Source organism: Melanotaenia boesemani, chromosome 21 (assembly GCF_017639745.1).
Source record: "Melanotaenia boesemani isolate fMelBoe1 chromosome 21, fMelBoe1.pri, whole genome shotgun sequence".
NCBI lineage: Eukaryota > Metazoa > Chordata > Actinopteri > Atheriniformes > Melanotaeniidae > Melanotaenia > Melanotaenia boesemani.
This window is the reverse complement of record NC_055702.1, coordinates 4,359,967-4,384,874: the sequence shown is the minus strand read 5'-3', so window position 1 is coordinate 4,384,874 and position 24,908 is coordinate 4,359,967. Positions and strand designations below refer to the sequence as shown.

The window sequence follows — 24,908 nt, the reverse complement described above, 5'->3', positions numbered from 1 at the left end:
AGATAATAAAACTGGATTTAAATGTGACTTGGTGAATCTGCAGGTCGAGTCAGTTCTTTATATTCATGTGGTGGCAACACGAGAAATGTTGACGCTCCATCAGTGTTTGATCAGAAGTTACATCTCAGGTGTATAGTTTCTTTTTATTTCTTAAGATCAGTTATATTTCCTTATAACTTCATTAGAAATGAAGCTCTTAAACATTTACCAGGAAACAAGAGGAGCCTAAATGTGACTCAAACTGAAACTCTGGTTTAACTTGAAAATAACGAACACTCGAGAGGACGGAAGAAAAACCTGTTTCCATCCAGATGTAACCTCTAGGTGGAGACAGCAGCTCACCTTTAAAGAAGCAGTTTCAGCGGCTGTATGACTGATTTTCATCATTACTATTAGAACCTGATGTTTATCTGGTACAAGCAAAGCGTAAAAATGAATAACTTTAGTTTTCTTTATCTTTTCTGCTTAATTTATGCGACAATGTTTAAATACTCAAGTTGGAAAGAGGTTGAAAATGACTCCATGAAAAGAAGACAACACACACAGAAAATAAACAAAAAGACTAAAAGAGTCATGTTTAAATATGACGATGAAAGTTACAAAACATGTCTGTTAGAGCTTCATACAGCAGAAATAAATGTAAAATAAAACCGTGAGACAAAATAATGGCAACGTCATGTCTACAAAGTGGTGCAAAACAACAGAAGAGCACGAGTTACAGGGAAATGTAAGTTATAAAAAATAAGGAACAGGGATGAAAAATGACAAGTTGATGAAAAGACAAAACAACAAACATGAAAATGAAATTTATAGTAAATATAAAGTGGAAATAACTAAAAACTGGGAAGCCAGGGAAGCAGAAAATTATGCAATTTAAGAAATATAAGAATAATAATGACAATTTTAATAAAAAAGAATTTAAAAAAATAAAACGCAAATGCAAAACAACCACAAAAAGAAAAAAAAGTGACGCTTAACACCAAAATAAATACAAGCAACAAGTAAACAAATAAACAGCCCTTCAGGGACGTAAAACAGCAGACATGACAAAAGTTAAAATGCTGAATTATTTCCTTTTTATTTATCTGTTCTAATAAAAAGAAAATGCCATGAAGAGGACGAGGAAGAACAAGGAAGAATTTTACATGGACCCGGAAGGCCCCACCAAGGTCGAGGAGAAAGTGGGCGGGGCTTACCGTGCACACCTGACGGACCGTTTAGACACCGTCCCCCCCAGTCTGAGGAGACAGTTGTTTGGCTCTCTGGTGTCTCAGCATCCAGCTTCGTTTGCTTCACATTGGACTGGAAACAAAATCTCTGCACAAATTGAGACGTTAGCGCGATGGTTGACAGCTGAATCCCGCCAACTAGCCACACCTGAACTTCACAGGTGAGTCATGTGAGATGCAAACAAACCAGGTAGTTCAGACAGGTGCAGACGGCTTTCATTGCTTTTTATGCTTAAAGGACGGAGTTATCCGAACTTAGCTCAGTAAACGTGTCTGTTGGACTAAAGTTTTATTCTGAGGCTGTGAACGCCTCTCTTTGTTTTTGTTTTAGCTTCGACATTAATATCACATTTATTTACATAACCCGCACAGGTTTAAGCTGGACTAGTTTCACTTCTTCACTGTTATTTGAGAGGTCAAGCAGCACGCGGGGTCTGCGTTAACCTTAAAACAAGTGCTTTGACTTGAATATGTTCCAGGTGACCCACAAACACAAGGAACCTTATCACTGACCCATTTTATTCTGCTTCAGTACTGGCTGTGACTTTTATTTAACCCATTAAGATCTGATCTTCATATTTATAGAGCATTTAAGAAGTTATCATGCTGAGCTGAAATGTTAAAATTAAGCCTTTCTGTTTATTGTTAAATAATTTAAGTTAATTTTAAGTTCTATGCTTCTCTGGTATGAGGGCCTGCAGCCTTTTTATTCTAAATATCATTGCATATCGAATATCTCTCATTTTCTGACAAAGAAAGGATTTAGCAGACTTTTTTCTGCTCACCCCGCATGTCTGAACTGCTAGAAAAACGTCTGGGATACTTGGAGCAAATACTAAAAACATTGTAAAAGGTGCAACAAAAGGCTGGAAAACTTATTGGCACAAATAAAACAGCAGGAGAAGAATTTGTCAACAAATTAGGTTAACTGGCAACAGGTCAGTAACATGACTGGGTATAAAATGAGCGTTTCAGAGAGGCAGAGTCCCTGGAGAGAGGTTCACCAATCTGTGACTGAGTCTAAAAATTGTAGAGCAGTTTCAGAAAAATGTTCCTCAATGTAAAATTGTGACGAGTTTGAATATCCCACCAGCTACAGTGCATAATATCAAAACATTCAAAGAATCAAGAGGAATCTCTGTGTGCAGGGGACGAGGCAGAAGGTCAAAACTAGATGCTTATGATCTTTGGGCCCAAAGGTAGCACTACATTAAAAACAGGCATGCTGATCTTTGTAAGAAAATATGGGTTTATGAGAATTGAAAATCATAGCATTTTCTTTTTATTTACATTTTAAACAGCATCCCAACTTTATTGAATTTAGGGTTGGAGATTAGGCCTATGGTTATATGAAGTGATTTAAAGTTCTTTGTTTGATAAAAGTCAAACATTTAACCTTTTTTGCGACTAAAATATCTTATTTTTTAGGTGTTACGTGGCACATCATTAAAAAAATAAGCCATCGATGCTGTGGATTTACACTAGGGATGCACTCAAATCACATTTTTTTTCAAATCAAGTACGAGTTCAAGTACATTTGAGAACTTGCTGATATAGAGCACCAATATAAGTATAAATAAATCTCATTACAATTCACTGGTAAGTAGGGCTGGGCGAAATGTCCTAAAATAAAATCTCAGATTTTTTTATAACCAAATCCTATTTCCGATTTTAATCGATTTTTTTCTTTTCTTTTACAAAACATAAATAAATTTATTAAAAACATTTATTTGTTTAGCTAAATGAATGCAGGCAAAATAAAGCATATAATGTCATAGCTTTTCCACCATATAAACGACTTCATATCTTACATAGAAATATGCGACACAATGCATCCGTGATCTCTTTCCATCTGGATCCTTATCATACAGGATCCACTGCAGAAATAATTCCCCTGATGAAGGTTGTGTCTTAACGAGGGTTTGTGGGCTAAAGATGACCCTCGGCATCTTGTAGAGAGCATTTCTCACTGCAGTTATACGCACAGTTAAATCCCAGGCGAGAGTGAAGGGTCAACTCATTGAAAATCTGACAGACAAACACCGTTCTGGTGTGGAGGGAGGGCTAAGTCTGCTGCTAACTAACTATGGAAACAAATCCAGATTTTCATAAAAATAAATCTCCAGAAATGGAAGATTCGATTTATCGATTTTATCGATAAATCGCCCAGCCCTACTGGTAAGGAGTGTGGACCAGAATGCCAGAGGCGACAACTGAGTGGTTATTTGTGTTATATCAAAAAGGTCATCCTTTAAATGTAAGGCTCAAAAATTGTAAAAATCTTTTCAGGAAATGTTTCAAAGGATTGAAAAATGTGACTAAATAAAAAAATCTGTTGGTGCTGTTGGCTGACAGTGTAAAGTAGTTTATAGTCCAGAAAATGCAGCAGTTCAACACAACTGAAAACCCAGCATTTAAAGCTAAAGCTTGATAAACTGTGTGAATAATGAGGAAAAAACTTACTTCTGAAAATTTGTATTGAAAATAAAGAATGATATTCTCTAGAATAAAAAAACTTTTACTGAGCTTCCCCTGGCATTTATTTCCAAAGCCTTAAAGGAAAGCAGGTATAATTCATGTTTGAGCTTTCTCAGGCAGATGGGGACATATAAATTGTTATTGCTGGAGTGGTACTTTAATCAATAAACAGCAAGTTTCTCAAATGTGATGATTTGCTTCTTATAAATAAGACGACTCTAAATTTGGACTATCAGAGCAAGAAAAAAACATTTTCTTCAGCATCATCTGCCTGCACATCTGTCCTCTGCTGTGGACATGTCAAATCTGACATATGCTTTTTGTGCTAAAACCCAAATAGACTTTTTATTACATATTTTTTATGTTTGCGTTTTAATTTGAATGAAAAATTGAATTCTCTGTGAGGATTAGGTGAATTTTTTATAAAATTATTATTTAGTCTGTTGTATAGTAGTGGCATAAACGTTGAAACAAACTATTTAAATCATGCTTTTAAGTTATTAACATGACAAGTGATCATGACAACCCCACTGATATTTGCTTTTTTCAGGTGCACTGGTGCCTTTAGTCTCTACATACACCTGTCCACACACAGGCTTTTCATCCTGGAGAGATTTCAAACCAGCAACCCCTGCATACTGGGTGTTTTGAATAGGAGTGGTGCTGAGCTGCTGCTGCTGCTGTGTGGAAAATAAAGGAAAATTTCAGGTAAATTCAGTCAATTCTACCATCTTGTCTGCTAAAAGCTCAAAGTTTGTTTCTGAACCTGCAGATTTCAGCAACTTTATTCAGCTGCTGCATCACTGCAGTCAATAATAGTAAAAAAAAAAAATTATATATATATATATATATATATATATATATATATATATATATATATATATATATATAGTGAGAGGAAATGACTTTGCGTCATAGATTGAAGATATTTTGTTGTGGGGACAAAATGTGTTTCATATTCAGATGACACACACAGTGAGTGTTGTCTGGCAGTGTTTATGGAAATTCAGGTTCAGATTTTTCTCTGGCTCACAGCCACATACGTCTATTTTAAGAAAACACAACCTAGCCATGCTCTTGTAGTCACTTGTTTATGCATCCGATGTTTTGCAGGTATTTCCTTTATTACAAATATGCTTTTAACAATCAGCAGCAGATCTAAAAATGTCATCACTATTACAGTTTGACTTGAAAAATAGAAATGGTTGTTAGCTGTACATGCAGTGTAACTGTAAAAACACCACGTCTTTAGAACCTGGCATCGTTTATGCCCTCATGTAGCATCAACTTACATATAAATGAGCTGAATCTGTTCTTTAGGTGTTCAACAACATTACGATCTAAAAATTTGTCCTGCAACAATATTTTATAGCAGCTAAAGTTAATTTTTTCCACCCATATTGGGGTTTTAGTTGTTCTTGTGATGGTCTTCTGCATTTATTTGTCTTTGTATGAAATAAATGTTCTGGATTTTATGACCCAGAACTGAATAAAGAGCATAGAGAAACTGGGGAGGATGTTCTTCTATTTTCTGACAGATAAAAAAAAAAAATCATTGGTTGTTGGGCTGTTTCAGTGGTTTATAATGTCAGAAAATCTGAAGTTTTGTGCCCTGATGTTTCTTATTTACTATACATCATTGCTTAATGACAAAAACCCTGAAAATTATTGTAAATCAAGCCCGTATTTGCAAATTCTCACATTTGAGTTGTTTATCTGAAATCGTTTAATCGTATTGAAACCACATCCCTAGTTATATTTCCAGTAATTAGGTTTTTAGTTGAACCTAAGAGGTCATGTTTGACTTTTCCATTAAAGTTGCATTCATTTATATTCCTCGTGACTTTGTGTGTTTTTTTTTTTTTAGATCTGTTTGAACTAGAATATGACTGATGTTATTGACTAATATCCCGTTGTGGATAAACTGTGTCTGTGCACACATGCTGCTTGAAAAATTTTCTGATGTACTTTGTAATGAGTTTCATCAGAATTTTTCCCCACTTTCATCATTTCCAGGCCTCCCAGCTTGCATGACATGTAGCCCAGTGTCACAGCTTAGCAGACAGTGAAGAGTTAAACGTCTCTACAGTCAAATGTCAAGTAGTTTGTGAAACAGATTTTTATTTCTCTCCTTTTATTGAAGCATGACAAATATAATACCAGCAGCAAACAGTTTTCCTCCTTTTCAGCAGCTATTTAAACATTGAAACATGGCTGTCCCCACAGAACAAATAAGGAATAAATAATTAAATATTTAAACAAATTTAAGAAAAACAAATAAAGATAGATGGATATGATAAAAATAAAATATATTTGTCTTGGCTGCATGACTCTTAGGGCAGTAAATAATCTAATAAAGGTTGCACTTGCTACCCTTTAATTTCTGATATTTTCCACTCTAAAAAAGTGTCTTGATGTAATTGGAAATGATGTCATTTGACACCAGTGCTAAAATCTGAAGCCATAAAGGAATGATAGTTGGGCTAAGACAAATACACCCATGCAGGTGTCCCCAAAAATACACCTGAATGTAGGTATACACACCTACATGCACATATCCGTACTCACATATGTGTGTGAGCAGTCAAAGATTATAGAGGGTAGGGGGGCTTTACTGAGCTGTAAGAGAAATAGTTTGAAAAGGGGCTCCAGATCTTATTAAATTTGTCACCCTGATCCTGAGCAGAGTCACAGATCTTGATACGACGATCAAGAGCCACTGAATGTGAGTGGGGGTGGCTAATATTTTTATTTTTTATTTTTTTTTTTTGTGTAATATTGCCCACCCGACCAGGAGAGAGGCAAAGAAACTGCATATGATGCTTTGATTTTCATTTTCAGACCTTTACTAAACTGAAGCAGAACGTATATGAAAGAGGCCTCAGGGCTGTCAGATTTATTACAGGATGCGTCCAGGTCTGGATGCATCTGGGACAACCTGGCTCTGGACATGTGGGACAACCTTAAACTGTAGCAGGGAATGGTGAGAACAGTGAGGAATTGACCAGATTAACTCTTTAATGCCATCCTGCCATGTATAATAATCAACACATACAGAAAAAATGAACAGAAATGTTAAGTTTAGGATCTTTTTCACGGGCAGCTCTGATTTTTTCAGAGGAGGTTTTGTACCTTCAGTTTGTTACAGATTAGGGAAATAAAACCATTTCCAGATGATTATCATTTAATAGAATGACACTCTTTATGTCCAAGTTGTGGACATCTAACCTAGTGAGTCGTAGGGAGTTTCTCTAGAAATCTGTTCAAATGGTGCCACATTGTGAAGTAAACGGATCACTGATGTTAAGGTTTCCTGCTTCGTGTCATTTCTAGTGTATTATAAGACAAATTATTAATCTTAACATCAGTATTCAGTTTCAGTCCAGAATTTCACTGCAGACATTTTTTTAACTCAAATATAATTTAGAATTAAACCAGCTGATCATAACTTGTAATAAAACTTTAATGGGTTCAAGTAAAAATGATAATAAAATTGATTTAATCTACAGAAAATTTAGCCAAATCCTCTCAGAAATTACTTTTATATTTATATATATTTTTTATTATTACATATTTATTTAAATTGTTAATATTTCCTTATTTATCTCCAGACACTCCCTGTACAGAGGCTTTCAGCTCTTTGTGTAATAAAGGTCAGGCTTAGTTTGCATGTGGAGCTCGCGGTACGAGCGTAGTCTTTAGAGACGAACCCTAACAGCGTTTCTTTTTCTCAGGTAACATGATGGAGGTGGCAGGTAACTGGACGGAAATGCTGGGCAGCTCCACTCTGACGCTGGCTCCTCTGGTAGCCGACTCGCCGTCCGTCCGCCGCTCCCAGCCCATCCTCATCCCCTCAAACAGGTACGACCAGCAGACACTGTGTTGTGCTGATTCATGTTTGGAGCGGACATGAGTCATAGGACTTAAGGGGGAAGGTGGAGGATGTTGACGTCTGATGCTCCCAGCATGCAGAGAGGGCTGGGAGCTGTCAATGAGCAGATTTTCATTCTTTACTTAGTGCGTGTCATGAATTGACAGAGGCATTGAGGCAAAGACAGCATTGTTTTCTTGTCACTATTTAGGCGTTAAAGCTGTAATTACACATTACCTAGCAACGGAAAGCATGACTCTCCTCACAGCCGCTCACTATTTAGTCAAAAAAACAAAACCAGGAAGTTTTCAGAGCTGAGGTGAAGTTTGTTCAAGTCAAAGCTTAAAGTGTCAGGTTGAAATGTTTTGTATATTTTCTTATTGTCAAAATCAAATGGACCAAAACCAACAAATTAGATCTTTTGTGCCTCTCCAACCCCACTGATTCCTCCTGATGGTGTAACGTCATAAAGATGCAACCATCAGTTTTTGTTTAAAAGAAAACAAAAGGTTTCCTTCAGCCTCTGCAGTTCCTCTCAGTTTGTGTCTTTCAGTTGATTCTTTTGGTATTTTGGCAACATATTTAGTTGTTTAGACTCAGTTTAATCTGTTTGTAGGTAAGTCATCTGTTTGGAGTCACATAAACAGACAGCAGCGGTGTGTTCATCGGCTGTTCATAGAAATCTGATGAGTCATGCTATTAGATACAGATGATGGATAAATAACACTTCAAACCCTTTCCTCCATCATTTTCTCCATAATTTCATCATGACAGTATTTTCAACTGCAACACATATTTTCAGTAAACACAATGCAGCATGTCTGTTAGCTTTACGAAGGTTCGGAAGAGAAATATCCTTTATTCAGCTGAGTTGATGTTTCTCATCTGGCAGTGACTAAATCCGGCTTTGTGTAATAAAGGTCGGTCATACAGGTCATTTGTCATTCCTGTTGCTTATTATTGCTTTACTTACATTTTCCATCAACTTGTGGTTGTTGTGGACCTCTCTTTTGTTATTTTAATTAATTTATTTTTGATTTATCATAGTGTTTGTGTGCAGGTGAATTAAACTTTTTTTTTTGTAATTTAGAAACGTTATAAATGGATTCCAAGTCTCTTCAAAGGCTGACATGTGCTTCTTTTTTGAGCGTTGGTTTTTTCTCTTGCGATATATTCAGACATTAAATGAATCCAGAGATGAGTGATGTGGTATGACATCACAGCTCACAAATCACGATAAAATCTAAAATCTTTTAATCACAGGAATCTGGGAGTGAAAAATCCAGTACTGTAGAATAACATTTCAAGAACTTGAAGTTATTGTTATTAAATGCACATATATGTACATTTCCACATGTGTGTAGTAATCCTGACCACCTGAACTGACTTGCTTCATAAAACTAACTGAAGTCAGATCTGATCAATGAGAAAGATGTTAGTTTTATTTTCTAATGGATCCTCTGGAGTGTCTCTAAGCTTCTCTGAGAGGTTTTTTTTTATTAACATCTGAGTCTTTTTATTCATTTCATTGACATTTTCCAGGATGAAGGGCAGGGAGGCGTTTTCATCCTCGGTGCCCTCCATACCTAACCCCTTTCCAGAGCTGTGCAGCCCCGCCAACTCGCCAGTGCTCCTCGGTTCACTTCCACCACAGTCAAGTGACAAACATGTAAGTCCTGTGCACGCACCATATTATTCTGCTACAGAAAATAGTCCCAGCATCCTTTTGTTTTGGTTTGAGTGACTTTTGGTAAAAAAAAAAAAAGAAAGAAAGAAAGAAAGAAAGAAAGAAATCTTCAGTCCTCAGCTGTTTTTTAAGAGGTTGAGTGTTGTGGACGAGTCAGAAAAAACTGCCGAGTGATGAGGTAATACTTGGTTGATTTTGGCCTTTACAGGGATTACTGTCAGATGTTAGATAACCCCAGGCTTTTGCTTGAAGACATGTTTGTTTGGACAAAAAGTTAGCAACTGCTGTGTGAATCCCTCCACGCCTGCTCAGATCTGCAGGGTCGGACAGGTGGCATCAGCAAGAGGATCTTCTGGATGTGTTTTGACTTGTTTGCCTGCAGCTCAGGTGAAACCTGTTGATAATTGTGACTGAAAGCAGGACTGTGTTGTCATGTCTTGTTTTGAATCATGGCCAGAGTCAACATGTCTGTAATTACATCTGCATATCAGCATGCTACACCCGCCTCGGGCTGTGTGTTGTGGTAACACGAGGCTGAACAAGCCAAGACACAAACTGTATAACTTCACCAGTGTCACCGTCTTACTACAGCCTTAAGCAGCATCTGCAGGGATCACTTTTTCACTCTGTTGTGTCTCATATATATTGGTTGGTTGTCTAATCTCTGCATTACTTAGAAACATTATTGCTTTTTTGCTGAATGATGTATATTGGATCTGTTTGTTTCATGTCTTTCTTTGTGTGTGAAATGAAGATGAATTGAAAAATACTTTATTTAACCCAGAGGGAAATTATGATACACACACACGGTCATGTCTGCGAGTAGGAAGGTAGATAGTGACACTTGATTCAGGAGGTTTTTGCTTCTGATTTAGAAAACTTTAACTTGATATAATTTAGTTGATTCATTTTAATTTAGAATAGAATAGAATAGAAATACTTTATTAATCCCTTCGGAGAGCCCTCCGGGAAATTAGGGGTTTATTTGTTGTCTATTATCAAAATAAATTTTATTTCAGTTACTCTTTCTACTATAATATTATTTATCCACTTTTTTTATTATTATTATATTATAAAAGTTTGATTGACGATTGCTAAAAATATTTCTTTGCTGCACATGGGCAGGTGTCACATCAGAGGATTCTGGGTTCTTTAATATCACTGTTTATATGAATATTCTGAAAATCCCACCTTTATGTCTGCAGTTTGTTTGTGTTGATTCAGAACTGCTTCAGTTCATCATGTCATAGATTCAACAAGGTGTAGGAAACCTTCCTCAGAGGTTTTTCTCCTTATCAACATGACAGCATCACACAGTTGCTGCAGGTTTGTCGGCTGCATCCATGATGAGAATCTCCCGTTCCACCACATCCCAAAGCTGCTCTACTGGACTGAGATCTGGTGACTGGGGTGGCCGTTGGAGTCCAGTGAACTCATTGTCATGTTCTAGAAAGCAGGTGGAGGTGATCTGAGCTTTGTGACATGGTGCATTATCCTGCTGGAAGTAGCATCAGAAGATGCTCCACTGTGGTCATAGAGGGTACTACGGGGACCAAAGTGGGTCAAGAATATATCCCTCACACCATTACAACTCCAGCAGCCTGAAGCATTGATCCAAAGCAGGATGGATCCATGTTTTCATGTTGAATTCTGAGCCTAGCATCTGAATGTGGAGCTGAAATGGAGACTCGTCAGACCAGAGCAGATTTGGTGACAGGTGAACCTGATGAAGTGGCAGGTGAGTCTACAGTTGACTGTAAATGTCTGACTCAGTGTATAACAATGAAACCAGATCAGTGTGGATTAAAAGACGACATATGACTGAGTAGATGAAAGCAGCACCGCTGTGTTAGTTTGTGCTTTTCAGCTCAGTGTTCATGAACATGAGCTCTGGTCCGTCGCCATGCATCGTTACCTCTATCCTGAGCACAAAAGCTGAATTTGTTTTGACAAACTGATGTGAGTTAAAGTGAACTGTGCAGTTTCCACTGAAAGAATGCTCCTCCCCTCTAATTCTCTCTGGTCAATAGGTAACCATTACTTCTCCTGACTTGACGCCGACACTCGCCCAACCAGTCAGGACTCTGTAATTAACTGCTGCCGGATCCCGGTCAGGCAGGTTTGTCGTCTTTTGCTTTAAACCGGGTTGCAGGATGCAGACTTCGTGTCAGACGGCAGCAGGCTCTGAGAAAGAACCTGACCGTTGAATAACCTCGGCTAACCTCTCGTGCACATGCATGGCTGCTTCTCAGGCTGATCCCTCACCCAAACAGAAGAGAGAAGATGCTAGCATGTGAACAAAAGTGCCAAACCTCGTTTATAGTGCCGTGTTTGACACAGCAGAATATTTGTTAAATTTTTAATCGGGGTGGAATTTAACAAAGTGCGTTTAAGTGTAATCTACTTTCCATTTCACCACTTTTCACCACCGTACTGCACCCAAAAAGGATTTTAAGATTAAACTTTTAATTCCAGTACATTTTCCTTACTGATGATCATTAACCTCTTTAAAGACTACAAATCCTCAGTTTTTCTTCCTTTTTGTTTTTCACCTACAGCAGGGATCCCCGACTCTGGTCAAGGCCCCCTGTCCTGCAGATCTTCAGTGTTTCCCTGTTTCAGCGCACCTGACTCAAATTAATGTCTCAATAGCAAACTTTTGCAGGGGTTGGCAGAGATCAATTTAATTTAAATCAGGTGTGTTGCAGCAGGGAAACATCTAACACCTGCAGGATAGTGGGCCTTCAGCACCAGGTGTGGGGATCACTGATCTACAGGATATTTACATTCCCATGAAAAATTGGGGAAAGTATGAAGCAAACTAAACAAAAAGTGGTTCCTACCTTCACTTTTATTTCATGGAAGAGTGTAAATTCTTCTCAACTTGATTTCATAATTTTAGGTTTAAGTCTGCAGCATATCTGAAAAATATTAAAATCTGAATTGGACTATCTTAGGTGAATTAGTTTTCTTATAGACTCGCAGGTCACTTAATCAGCTCCACCTGCTCAATCGCTTGTTAACACTAATCAGCCAATCACATGGCAGCATCTTAATTGAATACGTGGTGAAGACGACCTGCTGGAGTTCGAACTGAGCATCAGAATGAGGAAGAAAGAAGATTTAAGTGACTTTGAACATGGTTGTTGGTCTGAGTGTTTACTGGGATTTTCACACACAACCATCTCTAGGGTTTCCAGAGAATGGTCTGAAGAAGAGAAAATATCCAGTGAGCAAAATGCTTTGTTGAGGTCAGAGGAGAATGAGCAGACTGGCTGGAGATGATAGAAAGACAACAGGAAGTAAAATAAACACTGGTTCCTACCAAGGTCTGCAGAACAGCATCTCTGAACACACAACACGTCCAGCCTTGAAGCAGGTGGCTCCAGCAGCAGAAGACACACCGGGTGCCTCCTGTCAGCTAAGAACAGGAAACTGAGGCTACAATTCAAACACACTCACCAACACTGGACAATAGAAGATGGAGAAACGTTGCTGGTCTGATGTGGCTCCATTTCAGCTCCACATTCAGTTGCTAGATGCTAATTTGGTGGAAACATCATGAAAACATGGATCCATCCTGCCTTGGATCAACGCTTCAGGCTGCTGCTGGTGTAATGGTGTGGGGGATATTTTCTTGGCCCACTTTGGTCCCCTTAGTACCAACATGGCCTGGTTTAACCACCACAGCCTGCCTGAGTATTACTGCTGACCATTAAATCTGCAGCAACTGTGATGCTGTCATGTCACTATGGAGCAAAAACGAGGTGATGGAAACATGCCTCAATCTATGAGACCAGAATTAAGTTGTTGGAGAAAAAAGTGGTGCAACCTGGTAGTAGCAAGGTGGACCTAAAAAAGTGGCCGGTGAGTGTATGACGGTGTGTATTTGAGCTTGTTTTACTCTTTAAAAAAAGAAAAACATTAAGATTTTAAGGTTTAAGTCTTTTTTCCTTCATTTTTACATCAGTTTTACATTTATTCTTTAGATGGAATTTTATTTATTACATTTATTTCTTTCTTTTTCCTCAAGTAAAGCCTGTGAATGTTTCCGCAGCTGATAAAGGTGTATGGAGAGGACAGCAACAGCAGGTCGGTGTGGGTCTCTCGCGGCGCCACGGCCAGACAGGTGTGCCACATGTTGGTCCAGACGGCTCACTGCAGCGACCAGGAGAACTGGGCTCTTCTGGAGCACCATCCCACGCAGGGCCTGGGTAAAACTCCGCACCGACATAAAACACAACCACGTACCAAGATGACACCGTTAACATCTTTACCCTGTCTCCCCAGAGAGATGCCTGGAGGACCACGAGGTTGTGCTGGATGTTCAGGCAACCTGGTCTGTAAAAGGTGACACGAGATTTATGTTTTGCAAAAACTACGCCAAGTACGAGTTCTTCAGGAAACCAACGGTACGCAGCTCGCCGTCTGAAACATGGACACACATTTGTACTTCGTCTTGTCCACATCTTTTAACCACGTGCTCTGTGTCATGTATATATTAACATTATGTTTGTCTGTTTATTACACGACTGACTTTTATTTTTGCTTATTTTTTATGAACTGTTTATTTATCCTAAAAATTCTTTAATGTTGATTTTTCTTACTTTGACCTGCCATGGGACTACAGATGAAAGTTAGCCTGAAGAGCTAAATCTGGCATTTTTACATGGTGAACCTCGTGTCGATTAAAAGCACTGTCCCATTAAAAATAAAAAATAGCTCGAACGCTACAAACCGTAAGACACGGCCATGAACCTCAGGATGAGTAATTATTGAAGTTGTTGGTTTAGTAGACGCTGGCGAAGCCTGGTTTCAGGTGATTAATGATCCTGAGTGACTGGCAGGTTGCGTGCTGCAGACACGCTGACTTCATGCCTTACATATTTCATTACGTTAGCTCTGGTCTGTCGCTTGTGTTGTTAAATTGAGGTGACAGTTGACACCTGAAACTGGTTTTGAAGAACCTCCCCCAACCCCCAGTGCTATTTCTGTTAAAGTGTGTTTACACTGCCTCCAATCGGCACAAACGTCAATTTGATCAGGATTTATATAGATTATAGAAAGAAAGAAAGACATTTTTATTTTTGCCACTACAACCAAAAATATTTTACAAGCTAAACTTTGATGTCAAATAAGCAAAACGGAAGTTTTTTGGTTTTTTATTTTCTGCTGGTTTTTAGTTGAATTTGATATGAAGATCCAGATTTTTATGGATTATTCTTAAATAATAGAACAATACGTAAAATAATAACAGATTACTGATACTTAATATATTTTCTTTATTAGTTTGTTTTAAAAATAAACAATAATAAAAGTAAAAATCCAAATATTAACGTACAGAATAAAACAAGAGCCATAGTAGATAAGTTAAGATGGGAGAAATGTGGTCTCTCTTGGTAGTTCCATGCTGGTTGCAGCGTTTTTAATGAACTGGGAATGTTTAGACACCCTGCTGGAATACCATTAATCCAGTCTGGATATGATGGATGCGTGCGGGATACATGAGTTAAAATAGTACCGGAAACTAAAGTGGGCCACACACATTAAGACTATCCGGCAGGTTTTGTCCAGTTTTTTCCCCCAAACATGTTCAGTATTTACGACTAAAAGTCTTCAGGTGTGAGAAAAGACGACGACTCCTGAGTTATGGCTGCGGATGGTGACGTGAAACGGAACGTAGCCAATCAGAGAGCGAGCTGACTGGAGAGCAGGGAATGATAACATCTGTGTTCACGCCGTCTCCGGGCTGTGTTTTAGTTCTAGATTTTCTGTTAACAACAGTCTCAGGACCACCATCATAACTTCATCATGTATGTCCTCTGCTGCGCTGGGTGTTGGTTCTTCTTCGTTCTTGTTAGATCACATTTATCACACAAAGTTTCTTCAATACGTGTGTGTTCTGTGCTGAGATTATCGGAGCCACCACACGCATCATGTATCATTCATTCATGTTATTAACTTCATATATACTTTGTTATATACGTATTTCTATTTTAGATTTTATCTATTCTTTTATTTTTTATAGATTTATTTTACATATTTACAAATTTATATATTTACTTATTTTTATGTGCATTACAACGATCACAAGGATTTTAAATAAATAAATAAAAGAAAATTCATCACAGGTATCTGGAGCCCCCCCCCCAAAAAATCCAGTATTTCACATGATCAGAGGAACTTTTCCAGATCTAGAAGTTAGTTCAAATGTGCATGCGTGTTCATTTCCACATGCGTGTAGTCATCCTGAGCACCTGACCTGACTCACCTCATCATAAAACTGAAGTCACTTCTATTAAATAAGAAAGATAGAAAAGATAAAACTTATTCTAATTTTTATTTCCCCACATACCTCCTGGGTTGTCTCCAAGTAGCCCAAAGAGGTGCATGTACCCCGTCTGAGAAAGACTGCTGCAGAGTCACTGCCGGCTCTACAGGTGCTTTTAGGCCAAAAACAATGACTTCAGTTTCGCCTGAATTAAAGAAAAAATGACAGGGCGTGCAGCCCTAAGGCCACGAAGCAGAGCCTGTAACTTACGTAGACCTGTTCAGTGGTTCCCAACCTTTTTTTCTCTGGGACCCCCTTCATGCATGTACTAAAATGCCGTGGACCCCCTGCTCCACCCTGTGCTGAAACCATGCTGGTTTTAGGCTTTCAAAGTGAGATTCTCACCATGAATAATGTGTTCTGGTTGAGTCCTGTCCTTTGATAAAGCCAAGTTAAATGAACAACATACAGCCTTACTTTTATTCCCCCTTAAAATAGGAATAATTTTAATCACAATGACACTAATGTTCAAATGGGGGGGGACCTCAGGTTGGGAACCACTGATTTAGTCGAATAGATAAGCAGGCTTTTATCATACTTACTTACCATAACGGAGAACATCGTGTTTCCTGATTAGTTTTGCCTAAAATGAGTATGTAGGTATTAAAAATGGATACATTTTCTAATTTCTTTGTTCATTATTAAAAGGTAGAAAATTTCCACTTTTTTTTAATCAGATAAAAGTTTAAGTTATTTTATCCAACATTAAAACCTGAAACATAAATACAAACTTACACACATTTGACAGGAACCCACCAGCATTTCTCACGTCACACTGACAGTATGTCCACCTTCGAGCTTCCCTCCTCTCAGTCGGACCTGCAGGGTTTAACTGACACAGATAAGTGTTTTATGGTTGCGCTGACGCTCCTTCCAGAGTTTATTTCCTCATACTCCACATTCCACAGGTGGAAGCAGTCGGATAAAGCCCTGACTTGATGACTATAGGACTTCTCTGAGGATGATGTATGAATTTAAACATAATTTTCTCCTGTTAAACTCAAATTAAACCCTCAGGCTGTAAACTAACATTGTCATAATCACAATGAGATGGAGATGCTGGTGGGCGTCATCACTTGTACCAGTTAATTTCATAATCAGCGTGGACCCATAAATGATTCCAAAAGCTTCTAATAGTATATCATATTATTTATTTGCTGTCCTGTGGCTATCAGCCATCCCACTGGAGAATAAAATGGTGAATCGTATGTAAATTCAGATTTTCAATGTTCTTAAAAAGTCTGAAAGCTGACTTAAACTTGCACATGAGCACGGACAAGCAGCAGGCGTCCTCCCTCTGGGTAAATTGTGAAAATCAGACACTTGTGTTTCCTTTGCACCCACTGTGCATCATAAACACAGAGAATTATTCTTACAATATTTGCATTGTTTGCTCGTTTTAATGCTCCAAATTCCACATTAATGAGGGCTGTGGTCCAGGCTGGCCGAGCAGCTCTAAGCTCAGGCGTCTGCAGCAGACTCAGCCTCTTTGTTTTGTAAATGAGTTTAACGACGGACCTCTCCCTCCTCCTGCAGCTCTTCTTCCAGAGAGCATGATCTCCGACAGCGCTGATGTCAGCAAAGGGATGACATCATCAGAGCTCATTCAGGTAAACCAGGGGCTGATGTGTTTGAAATTGATCATTTATTAATCTTTTAAGACCTGAGAACAAATGGTGCTGAACTGCACCAAAATGGCCATTTTGGAGATCTTAATCTGTCTTATCAGTGTTGGTCTTTGCAGAGATAATGTTCACAACATTGATCTATGATCTCATAGGAGGTTTAGAGCTACAGCTGCACCATTCCTAATTTTGGATTTTTTTTTTTCTTTTAAGATGGGCCTTGACATTTTTTCATCTTCATTTATTCTTCACCAGTAATACTGATAAGTTTATTTGTAAAGCAAATTTCATGCATAAACGCAGTTCAGTGTAATTTATAGAATAAAAAGAAAATAGAAACAAAGCAAAAACAATTCAAATCATGTTAAGACATAATTAAAAATGTTCAAAAATCATATTTAAATATATTAAATAACAAAATTAAAAATATTAAAAGCAAACAGCAATCTAGATTAATACAGAAAATAACACAAAATAACAAAAGCAAAATAAATTGAAATGATGAATAAAAGAAAAACTGGAATAAAATAAAATACAATTAAATATTAAACTAATAACCATAAATAATTAAATAAATAAATAATAGTGAATACCTAAATATTAGTAAATAAAATAAATGATATATGAAATAATTTGATTAAAATAAATAAAATCTCAAAAACACCAGAAACAGTTGGTCACAAGTTTGGGACAAAAGGCATCAAGGGGTTAAAAACGGCTGCGTCCAGCTCCGGTCCTCGAGGGCCACCATCCTGCAGGTTTTAGATGTTTCCTGCTCCAACACACTTGATTCTTCTCAACCGCTTGTTGTCACGTTCTGCCCAAACATGTTGACCCATTAACCAGATTCAGATGCTGCAGCAGGAAACATCTAAACCCTGCAGGACAGCGGCTCTCTACGACCCACTGCTGACCCTCCGGGTTGAAATGCTGAAATGTGTGCAGACTAGCAGCAACTGAAAACACGACCTTAAATCAAAACTTGCTGGGTTGAAAAGTAAAGTTTTTGTGCGAAATGTGTGCAGACTAGCAGCAACTGAAAACACGACCTTAAATCAAAACTTGCTGGGTTGAAAAGTAAAGTTTTGGTATTCCAGGGCCCCCAGTGGCAGAACTGGGAATATTGATTACGGTGACTTTGAAATGAGCATCGTTTTAAGGTTTTTCTTTTTCTAGTGTTGCATTAAAACCCGACGACTGAACTCTGGCAGATTCTCTCACTCCGGCGCGTCCTCACGTCTTACATCCGGTCTCTTCTCTGAGATCTTTCCAGCCACTAAAAGTCAGTCCAGTGTTGACTCTTGTCTGCTCTCTTGCTCTCTTGCTCTGTTCCTCATTTCTCTTTTTCTCTCCTTCTCCAATTACGTCATCTTGCGTTGCTGTGATTGGTCGGCCACTGCACACGTTCAAAACGGCTGGTGTGTTGATACCAGTTCCCATAAAGCAAGAATGCTGCTTTAAATTGACGTGCAGAGATGGAGAAAAACCTGTTGAAAGGTGCAGTTTCTCAGCTTCAGGACGCCTCAGGGCAGCGACAGCTCCAGGGATGTACATACTGAAAGTCAGAAACACAGCGTTTTACAGTTGGAAAGTTATGTAGAGCTACTTTAAACAAGTCTAACGGCTCCTTTCACGTGAAAGCATTTTTTCTGGTGGCTCGGTTACACATCATAACACATGTTAAAAAGGTCCAGAAGAGCCAGCAGAAGTTATTCCAGCAGCAGTTTCCATTTTCACAGAAAAAACAATGTGGGAAAAAATCTCAATCAAAATTTCACTTCCATTAGAGCAACAACATTTTTAAACTCATAAAATTAGTCCAGACTTATCAGCATCAGCACAAATGCTTGGAATTATTATCCAAACATCTGCTTCTTCTTTTATCTTTTTATTGAAAAACCTAAATTCAGTTAAATATTTTAGATATTTAGATTAATCAAAAAAGGTTAGGACAAAGGTTTTTGAAATTTGGAGGTATGTAATAGTGAGACTGTCTTTTATCAAGGACATTATCTGTAATTAAACATTAAGTTTATAAAATGTAAAAGAAACTTTTCCCAGAGCCAAAGGTGATGTTGTGTCTAAAACCCAAAGATCAGCACTTTGCAAAAATAAGAAACATAAAAATCCAGCCGCCTCACATTTTCAAATATTTTCAGATTGATTTTCCCTCAAAGTTTTGTCATAGTTGTCGGGTTTGGAGGATTTTCCAGCTTTTTTCTCTTCAGTCTTTCAGTCCAATCGCACCTCAGATCATTTGGTCTGAAAATGTGATAAAATGCAGTTTAACTGCAGAGGTTGGTTTCTTTGTGGAGTCTGGTGCAGTCATTCACTGGTTACGGCTTTGACTGTCCACCTGTTGGTTCTGCAGAACCTGCTGAGGTCTGGGACGTGTCCTGAGATCCAGGGTTTCCTGCATGTGAAAGAACCCAGTCGAAAGGCCTGGAAGAAGTTGTACTTCTTCCTGAGACGCTCCGGGCTCTACAGCTCCACCAAGGGCTCGTCCAAGGTCAGAAAGGGCAGGTTACCATTTTTATTAAAATTATTATTATTACCTCTGAAAACCTTCACAACATCCTTCCAGCCCAGTTTAAGGACGTAATAAACATTTTTTACTTTAACATGTTTCCATTGTGTGTTTGGGTTTCAGGAGCCTCGGCATCTGCAGTGCGTAGCTGACCTGGAGGATTTAAACGTGTACACTGTGGTGAACAGCCGTAAACTGTATGGAGCACCTACAGACTTCACCTTCTGTATCAAGGTGACCACCAGGCAGGGAAATGTTCCCCAACCAGACAGAGTGCTGCTGCTGTTGTTGATTAGTGTAACTTCAGAAGAAAAATGAGAGATTTGGGGTGTTTTTTAATGTCTCAGTAGCTTGTGAGGACAATTATGTGTTCACAGTCGGTTAGGAAAGGTCAGTTTGTTAATATTTCAAAGAGTTTTTAATACTCTGACACCTCAGACTTTGCCCCAGCAGCCAGCAGCTATGGACTCCTGTAAGCAGCTAACCAGCCACTAAAGGTTCATATAGCAGATCCTGTATGAGCATAGCTGAGGACTTTTTTTAGGTTTCCGCTGTAATGGAGAAAAGAACGGCTCTCTAACCATCAAAGGCAAATGAAAGTCTGACTTTTAAAAAAATCTTCAAATTTAGCAAACTGCTTTGAGCAAATACAACTTTCATTGAACATTTTGAGAAGAAAACTTTTCCAGGCTCATCACAAATGCAGCATCAAATATTTACAAACCAGCCAGATGCTTATATGAAACAAGCTTTTAGCCTGATAACGTTAAAACAAACTGTTGGCAAAGTGACGTTTTTTAGAGAAACGAATGAAAACGTGTCCAGCTGTCCGGCGTGAGGATGGACTCATGCTTTGGGCTTGAGTTGAGATTGTGGCATCTTCATCCAGCTTCACTCTGGGTGTTCTCTGTAATTGTCTACAGTAATAAGTAAAGTTAAAACTCCACAACGAGCTGCGTTAGACATCTGTGTGTTTGCACAGCCTTGCAGAAATCCCACCCGCGTTCAAGACCTGAAGATCCTGTGTGCTGAGAACGAACGGATACGCTCATGTTGGACATCTGCTTTCAGACTGTTTAAGGTGTTGACTTGTTTTTTGTTGCATAAGGATAATTACATCCATCTTATACATTGTTTTGTCAGGCTGATTAATTGTGTGTTTGCTCAGCATGGGAAGCAGCTTCAGAGTAACTACCAGCTGTCCATGTCGGCTCTGAGAAGCTTGGAGGGCTCCAACCTCACAGATGGCAAAGTGAGTTCCTCAGACGTGGTTTAGTCTCACCTCTCTGCACTTTTTGCTGAAGTGTATTTGTGCTGGTGTGTGCAGTCAAAGTCAGAGGCTAGCCTGGTGGCCATGGACTTCTCAGGGAAGGCTGGAGGACGGGTCATCCAGAACCCGACGGAGGCCCAGAGCGCAGAGAGGGAGGAGGGACAGGCTTGGAGGGTGAGGATGGGGGGTGGAGGGAGGGAGGACGGTCAGCCTTTCATGCTTTTAACACATTTTCAATGGGTTATCATAGTTTTTGTATCAGACACAGAAACAGTGAAAGACCTGACAACATCTTATGAGGCTGAAATGTGATGTGCAAACCTCTGATTTAGGTCCAGTTTAACCCTCAGATTGTTCCTACTTCAGCTCCTGTGACTGATATTCGGTGGGAGCTTTAATTTAAATTTGAACAAGAATGAACCAGAGTTGAAAATCTGAGGCCCATGAAGCCAAAACAAAGAGCTCAAAGATGAAAACTGCAGCGTTAAGTGAAAATTTAAGAAAAAAATGTCTGAGCTCAGTCGTAACATAAAAGCATGAATGAGTCCATATTTAGTTTTTGTCAAATGTTAAAAATGCTGTTTCTCTATTTAATACTTACTGTAGTTAACAGCTTAAACTTATGAAGGGAACAGACTGAGGCCACAGAGGTTGGTTGATCCTTCTCTGGGTTTGGAGACTGATCACACTGAAGTGGATGATATCGATCCCTGCACTCAACAGTGTGATTACAGGAACTGGTGTCTCGGTTTTGGAAATTACTTCATTTGGTTTAAGGAAAATTGTAAAAATTTCAGGAAAAAATCTGAAACATTTCAAATTTTTGAAAATTTTCCCAGTGACAGTAATAAGATTAATATTAATTCAAAACGGTAGCTTTTAACAGTGTTAACTTAATTTACTTCATTTCATTTCATCAGCGTGGGCCAGGTATGTGAACGCATACAAGGGAGTTTTTGCCGTCTCCTTATTGCTTCTTACTAAAAACATCTGCCGACAAAAATGTCCTTGTATGTGTTTACATATACTTGACAAATAAATCTGATTCAGATTTGATATAAATAAATTAAATATTTGTTTAAAATTAACTTTATTTTAATTTGCTGTACTACACTACACAATACTATGGTCTACTTTTTAATTTAATTTGATTAGAAATGGTTTTTTGAGGGCTTGTTAAGTTATGTGTGTATGATACACACCGTATGAGTCAGATTAAAATTGGTCTTTTAAATATTTTAGATCTTCTTTATTACACCTGTCATTAACATGTTTATTTGTGTTTTTCTTCCAAGCAGTCTTTTTTTCAGTCTTCTGGAAGTAGTTAAAAGTTTTTGGTAATTCATTTTCAGTCCAGTCATTTTTCTACTTGACTATTTTCACATCCATTTAACTCTGACTGATGAATTATTGAAGCATAAAAAAAGCACCTAACTCGAGGGATGAGCAGTGTTGTGTCGAGACATAACAGAAAACTTGGATCTTTAGGTTTTTTTTTTTAGTTTTTCAGAAAAATGCATAATTTGTTCACATTTCTTTAGTTTCTTCTATGAAAAACAGCAAAAATAAGACAGAAAAATTATTTTAGCTGCAACAAGCTGATTCCTGAAGAACCTGGACATGTGGAGGACAAAAGAAGAAGAGTCAGGACTGGATCTGAAAGTGATGTCCTGAAGAAGCAGGGACAAATCAAACTAAGACCTGAACCAGGACCTGAGAGATCCATCTAGACCTTCAGTTGATCCCTCAACTGTTGGCTGAAGCCTCATCAGAAATGTTCTCCATAGAAGGAAGTTCTATTCTTAAGGAAGGGAAACGGTAAGAAAAGGCTGAGGTGTGCCACATGACACAAGAACTGGACTGATGGAAGGACGGATCCTCCCCAGAACCTGGACCTCAACATTACTGAAGCAGTGTGGGATTATCTGGACAGAGAACAGAACAAAAGGCAGAAACATCCAAAGAAGAGATTTAGAAGGTCCTTCAAGAAGCCTGGAGGACTGTTCCTGAAGATTTCTTAAAGAAATGACAGGAAATACTGATGAGACCAACCCAGACTGCAATCTTCTTGTTTACGATCACTGGTTCGGTTCTTTCTGGTACCATGTTCATCACTGTCTCTCCTTAGAGGAAAAAATAATAAAATATATTCAGGATGTAATAAACTAGAATGATGATTGTCAGGAGAGAAAAGAGACTTTGATGTTAAATGACCTTTTCTGCTGCTTGGTTTCTGTCTTTACCAACAGAGGAGAGAAGCCCTGAGGTGCAGCCTGCCCAACTTAAGCTCGGCTGCCAAACCTTCCTGTAAGTCCACATGAGAGAAAACTGGCTCCGAATCCGTGGCCGACTTATTTCAAACAAAACACTCTGTTTGGCCTGTTTTCAGCCATCCACAAGACGCAGCCGTGGTTTCATGGTGGCGTGTCTAGAAAAGAAGCAGAGAGGCTGATAGAGAAGCAGGGGCTGGTTGACGGGTGAGTGGACAAAAGCAGGACGGACTTTTTATTGTTGTTAGTACGCATTCGTGTTTACTTTGACTCGTCCTGGGTGTGTCTGCATAGGATGTTCCTGATCCGTGACAGCCAGCAGCATGAACAGTGCTTCGTCCTGTCGCTGTGCTACCAGCTGAAGACCAAACATTACCTGGTGATCCCGGTGAGTTCCTTTTATCTAGGAGCTTCATCCTGTTTGGGAAAACTCCCAGCTGACCAGCTTTATCCTTGTCTTGGCAGTGTGAGAAAGGAGGCAGGAAGTATTTCACCATAGACGACGGCGTGACCTTGTTCATCGATCTCCTGCAGCTGGTAGAGTTTCACCGAATCAACCAAGGCATCCTCCCTGTGTGCCTCAAGCACCCCTGCGTCTGTGTGGCTCTGTAGACCCACGCTGACCCACCTCCACCCGGCTGGTCGCATTGATTCCTGAAATCTGATGAAGAGCAATGCCATGATGAAGCTGTCAGGGCTGCAAGATGAACACTCCTGGGAAGTGCGAGCAGACATGAAGCATATCAGCTGCTCCTCCTCTCTTCAGTATTTTTAATTATTTTCCACAACACGTGCAGCTCCAGACAGAGGCTGGTTTTTATTCTTAATTAACGCACGTCAGTCCCCTTCAGAGACGGGTTAATTAGCCTTGTTGGATGGGCTTTTAGCGCTTTGGGGATGTTTGGGGAAGGAGGACTGTTAACCTTACATGCAGCAGCCGGCTGGAGAAGCTTCCTATGATGAAGCTGAATCAGAGGTTGTGAGTGACTGTGGCCACCAGAGGGCGCTCTGAGCCTGTGGGGAATTTATCAGCCCTGCCACACAAGAAAGAAAAGCATGTATTGGCCTCCAGTTTGCAGTCATGTAGCATGTAAATGTCCAGAAAATTCTTTGTACGTTATTTTTCTTATTTGGACCGCATTTGTTCAAAAGCATCCAGCTTTAATTCATCGAAACACTGAGAAGTGATTCACTGCTATATTTGCACGAATTCCGGTGAGTGGGATCTGCATTGTCTTCTGTGTCAAAGCTGCAACATTTTAATGCCAGCGTGAACAGGTTTTATGAGATTACATGTAAAGGAAAACTTGCTTTGGGTTTATGAGGGTGAAAATGAAGATTGTAACATATTAAAGCTACTAAGTTGAAATCAAGTAAAGATACTGGAGAAACTACTTTGCAGGTCTGTAATTCTTTTAAAGAAATACTTTATTTCTTGCATTATAATCTTAAACAAAAAAATCCAGGTATAATGATTATTCGGGGCTTGGATGGAACAGCTCTTTTATGAATTTTGCTGTTAATATAAGTGAAAAAATAATTTTAACTTGAAAATTGGGAAATGAATTCCGCGTCTGTAGAATAAAACATCTTCCCGTTCTCGTGTTTGGTGCATGAACT

General features: G+C 38.8%; 1 protein-coding gene across 1 annotated transcript; it reads left to right on the top strand.

Annotated features, from left to right (window-relative positions):
* Window positions 1–1,183: 1,183 nt before the first annotated feature.
* On the top strand, window positions 1,184–24,682 carry grb7 (growth factor receptor bound protein 7). Its single transcript, XM_041973505.1, has 16 exons — window positions 1,184–1,390; window positions 4,258–4,415; window positions 7,442–7,568; window positions 9,121–9,247; window positions 13,323–13,479; window positions 13,556–13,681; window positions 17,133–17,206; window positions 19,593–19,730; window positions 19,872–19,982; window positions 20,731–20,829; window positions 20,917–21,000; window positions 21,076–21,192; window positions 23,268–23,325; window positions 23,408–23,495; window positions 23,583–23,676; window positions 23,754–24,682. The coding sequence occupies exons 3-16, from the start codon at window positions 7,447–7,449 to the stop codon at window positions 23,898–23,900; spliced, it is 1,542 nt and encodes a 513-aa protein (XP_041829439.1). The 5' UTR covers window positions 1,184–1,390; window positions 4,258–4,415; window positions 7,442–7,446; the 3' UTR covers window positions 23,901–24,682.
* Window positions 24,683–24,908: the final 226 nt, after the last annotated feature.